Source organism: Myotis brandtii, unplaced genomic scaffold (genome assembly GCF_000412655.1).
Source record: "Myotis brandtii unplaced genomic scaffold, ASM41265v1 scaffold247, whole genome shotgun sequence".
In the NCBI taxonomy this organism is placed as follows: Eukaryota; Metazoa; Chordata; class Mammalia; order Chiroptera; family Vespertilionidae; genus Myotis; species Myotis brandtii.
In genome coordinates this window covers 1,092,123-1,096,571 of record NW_005359352.1, presented here as the reverse complement: position 1 = coordinate 1,096,571, position 4,449 = coordinate 1,092,123, and the positions used below count along the sequence as shown (strand labels likewise).

Genomic DNA, 4,449 nt, shown 5'->3' with positions numbered 1-4,449 from the left:
CCTCAGAAACAGCCCTGAGACAGAGGTCAGTGCAGCTGATGGATGAAGTCCCAAAATCGCTCAATGACATCCTGTACTCATTCCCGGAGTCACTGGGAACGGAGTCACTGCACAGAGGCTGCTGGGAACAATGCTTATGAAGACAGTGTTGTTGCTCTCTGGGCATTTCTGTGACTAAACTCTAAATTATGGGCCCTAGAGGACATAATACATGCCCTGCTTCTGCAAAATCTGAGGCCATTTGTAAAATGAATCCATCAGGTAATTTCAGATTTCCAGTCTGTAGGACTGACCAGGCCGACTCTTGTGCGTGCATTTTATTTAGCAGAGAAGGAAGCCGATGCTTTGACTAAGCACCGATTCCCTCGTCTGAAAACTGCATCCAACCCACACGGGGAGGCCTACGCACCCCATGAGGCCCAGATGGAACTAACGCAGGGACTGTTCCCTCTGCTGCTGCAGGACCAGAGTCTACACTCTTCAATATCACCGCAGACATCAGCTCGGTTCTAAGCAGACAAGCACCCGGGGGTCACCTACCGAAAGTATTGATGCTCAGCTGATCGATGAAGTCCCAAAATCGTTCGATGACATCCTGTACTCGTTTCTCGCATTTGCCCTATGAACAGAAAACAGCATTTTTCCTAAAAGAAATGCACTTAGAAGCAATGTGGCTTTCTGCAAACAGCTAACGCATGAAGGGCTTCACAAAGTCAAACGCCTGGCTCACCTTCGATATGGGCAATAGTTTAAGTGTGATGAGCCCTAAGAAAGGAGGGGGTGCTATCACTGAGGCCTCACCACCAGGCCGTTTCTATACGTGAACTTGGGGTTCCCAAGAGACGGACTCAGAAACCCAGGGTGTAAAAGATGTGAGTCCCAGGAAGGGTGGCACTGAGCACCCCAGGGACACAGCCAGAGGCCTGGGAAGCCTCTGACACTAACCCTCCACCATGTTTTGCACAAATAAGAGACCAAAGGATCTGACTTGGGTGGATCAAGCTGCTTCTAGATCTTTCCTACTTACAAATGGTGACTTACCTATATTTTTGCAATAGTAGTCAATTTCATAATTAACAGAAAACCAAATGATCAGGACCCACCGCCCCACAACCACCCACTTTGCCAAAGCTCCCAAGGTCCTGGCCAGTCGCTGGACTCGGAGCCCCCTGCTCTGGAGAGAGCGCCGTTTCCCGAGGGCGCCCGGCTGTGCGCATAGGTGGTGCCCACGCTGACCTCACCGGACGGACTCACACAGGAATGAGCGCTGGGTGAGGAGAGGGCAGCCCTGGTTTGTTTCCTTCCGTTTGCAAAATTGAGGACAATGTGAAAACACTGCCCACCTGGCTGGACAGAAAAAGCTGTACATAAACGTACTCACATTCATGTCACAGAACCCTACTGTACAGGGCTTCCCTTTCCTCAAAAACAAGTTCTTGTGCTCGGAATCGACGTAGGGCACGCACCGGCCCTGGGAGTCCCGGCAGCACACCTTGCACGAGTTGTCCGTCTCTGAAACCAAGGGGCACACAGCTGAGTTTTCTTGGACATGTGGCTCTCCTTCCTTCCCTTCCCGCCTGAAGACCTGACTCCACTGTGTGGATGCTGAGTTCCCAACCCAGGGGTTGTGATTTCTGGGCTGTTTTGAAATCAACAGAATTCTGGGCTGGGGCAGGAAGCTCAGAGCCCAGTCCACCCGAGGTTCCCCCTCAGACCCAAGGGCTCCAAAAATAATGTGAAAACCTGAGGACAAGTGTCTGAGAGGCCAGCACGATGTTGCCAACCATCACTAAGGAGGCCCCTGGCCTGGCCCACCACCGGTGGCGAGCGTCCTCCTCAAGGGCCAGTCCTGGAATCGGCGCTCTCCGGTGAAGTGTGGAAGGAGCACCACAGCTCAATGCCAACGGCACCAGCTCCTGCTGCCTTCGTGCGTGTCTGACACCCACTCCCACCCCATCACCCACAGAATCCCCTCCTACTCGCCCCACACTGGCCACATGGTCTGAAAACGTGGCAAGAAGGGAGGCCAATGGGCTGGTTTTCAGACAGTGGAGCCAGGATCTGAATCCAGAGGTCTGTCTCCACATGCCACCTGCACGCCCCTGACGGCGCTGGGCTCGCCCCATCCTCAGCAGCAGTGAGTAGCTGACACTGTCAGGGCCCCAAGTGGAGGGCCGGGGCCGGCAGACACAGGCCACCTTCTCCCCCGCAGCCAGGCCGTGGCGGGGACACGTGCTCACCGTTACACGCGCAGGACTCCAGCTGCTGCTCCCTCTCGCAGAAGGGCACACACTTGCCGTCCTTGCACTTGCCCAGGTCCAAGCACACCGTGTCGTCCTCGGCGTTCCCCGGCGGAGGGCACTCACTGCTGTTACCTGGAAGCACCAACAAGCGGAGGCCCCGTGAGTCACGCCTCCAGCCTCACAGGGCACGCCCCACGCATGGTCCGGACCCTGAGTCCCGGTCTGGCAGAGAGTAAAAGGTGACCCACGGGCAAGGATGACACGGCCGTGTCCAATCGGCAGTAAGCAGATGAGGGCTGGGACCAAATGCCCACACTCTGTCTCCCGGGCCTCACCTCAGCCACTAACACTGGCCGTGCAGTCTGCTCTACCTTTTACTGTGAAACCTGAGACATGTAACATACGCGTATGTGCTATCACCACTAGTAACACCAACACTAGTGCCACCAGCTAGACTGAAAGCACACTCCCCGTGGAGAGGTGTTCAAGAAACTGTATATGAAGATGAGAAATCATTTTGCAAGCATCAAACTGGCAAAAAGTAAGAGTCTTGGCAAGGACGTGGGGACAGAGGCGCCACGGGCCCTCAGGGGCACTGACACAGTCCCCCGGCTCTGGGACCAGTGCAGGAAGGGCGTCTGCCGCAGCCCTGCCCCACGTGTCCAGATGGCAGCTATCCCAGCAGCTACTGCTCGACGAGTGAGATCATCACATGACTAGCGCCCGGCAGGTGCCCCAACATGAACTCAGTGCAGACACAGACAGCACACCGTGAGAAACGGCACTGAGCGGACGGGTCTAAGGGAGAACGCCATTCAGCCTGTTACACACACAGACACAGAGCAGCACCTTATGCTTCAGGGGGATACACGCATCCAGGCCAACGTTCATCACAGCAGAAGGGACGCCCACGAGAGGGAGGAGAGCGACGGGAGGGGAGGAGGGGAGCTGTCAGGAAACAGACGGGTCTGCAGGACCCTGACCGTGTGCCACACACTAAGGAGCTCCTTTCATGTAAGTGAAACAAGCCTGTGTCCCAAACACGCATGTCCCCACTCGAGCAGAGTCTTCCAGAACCAGCAGGAGCCGTACCTGTGCAGTAAGACACGCCTTTGCACGTAGCGTTAATAGCCTCTTGGCACTTCTTCTGGGCGGTCTCAAACTGGCAGTTTTTACAGCAAGGACTGTTCCGGTCACTGCAGAGGAACAGACAGGGACCATTCAAGCCAAAGGACAGTTCAGAGCCAACACTGCAGTCCTGTTACAGGCCCTGAGGATCGGTCGCAGGGCAAGGTCTCCGGGCTGGGTCACCCACTCCTGCATAACCCGACTTGCAGGTGCTGGCGCCACCTGCACACACTCTGTCTGCCTGTCCTCATGTGGAATCAGGCAGAGCAACGCAGACAATAGGACAGGCTGGTCCGGAGTGACTCGTCTTTAAAACATCTTGGGTGTCCTCGGTTTTGATTAGCTTAATATACATAATATATTAATGTAAAAGAGAACACTGGCCTGTAGGCAATCAATGGTCAAGAAACGAAGCAGCCCAAGCCCTCCTCCCTCCGAGTATTTACATGTTAATATGCATGTAGGCAGTCAAGTCTGTGATTCACCATAAACTAAAGCTGTCCCCTCTGCTTCCATGGCAGGCCCTGGCTCTCAGGGACATAAAAATGGCAACAGAGGTGCCTTCTAACTTGTAACCTGCTTCCTCCACATTTGGTTTTGCCATTAAACGGGACAACACTAAACTCTTGTGTATGTGTCCCAGGACTGCCAGTCGATGGTGTCCAGAATTTGCTATTACAGTGGGGCCTTGACTTACGAGTTTAATTCGCTCCGAGACCGAGCTTGTTAAGGAGCTCGTTAACTCAAATTACTCTATCAACTCTGCAAAAAATCGGCCAAGAGACAGCTGGTATCTCAAAAAACTCGTTAGTCGGGACACTCGTAAGTCAAGGCCCCACTGTGTAGAGAATGCAGCATGAAGAGAATCATGGACCGTCTTCCCTGACACCTGTTTCCTCAGAAACGATTCTTGCTCTGGGGAGTCTCCACGCGACTGCAAAGTGTGCGAGAGTAGGGATTCCATGACAGACTGGCAGACTGCTTGGAGGAGGCATTTCTCTTGCTGTAATGGGCAAAGGGCAAACACCTGTGTGTGCGGTACACACGCCCTCTCATCAATTCCAAAGCCCCTGTGCTT

At 54.2% G+C, this 4,449-nt stretch overlaps 1 protein-coding gene across 1 annotated transcript in view; it reads right to left on the bottom strand.

The window, feature by feature from the left end:
* Nucleotides 1-4,449, bottom strand: part of ADAM17 (ADAM metallopeptidase domain 17) — a 49,199-nt gene that overhangs the window by 4,977 nt on the left and 39,773 nt on the right. Inside the window, exons 14-17 of the mRNA XM_014540535.1 lie at nucleotides 3,336-3,439; nucleotides 2,241-2,375; nucleotides 1,382-1,512; nucleotides 541-619 (exon numbers count right to left, since the gene is read on the bottom strand). Coding sequence (XP_014396021.1) covers nucleotides 541-619; nucleotides 1,382-1,512; nucleotides 2,241-2,375; nucleotides 3,336-3,439 — 449 coding nt within the window. The remainder of the gene's footprint in view (nucleotides 1-540; nucleotides 620-1,381; nucleotides 1,513-2,240; nucleotides 2,376-3,335; nucleotides 3,440-4,449) is intronic.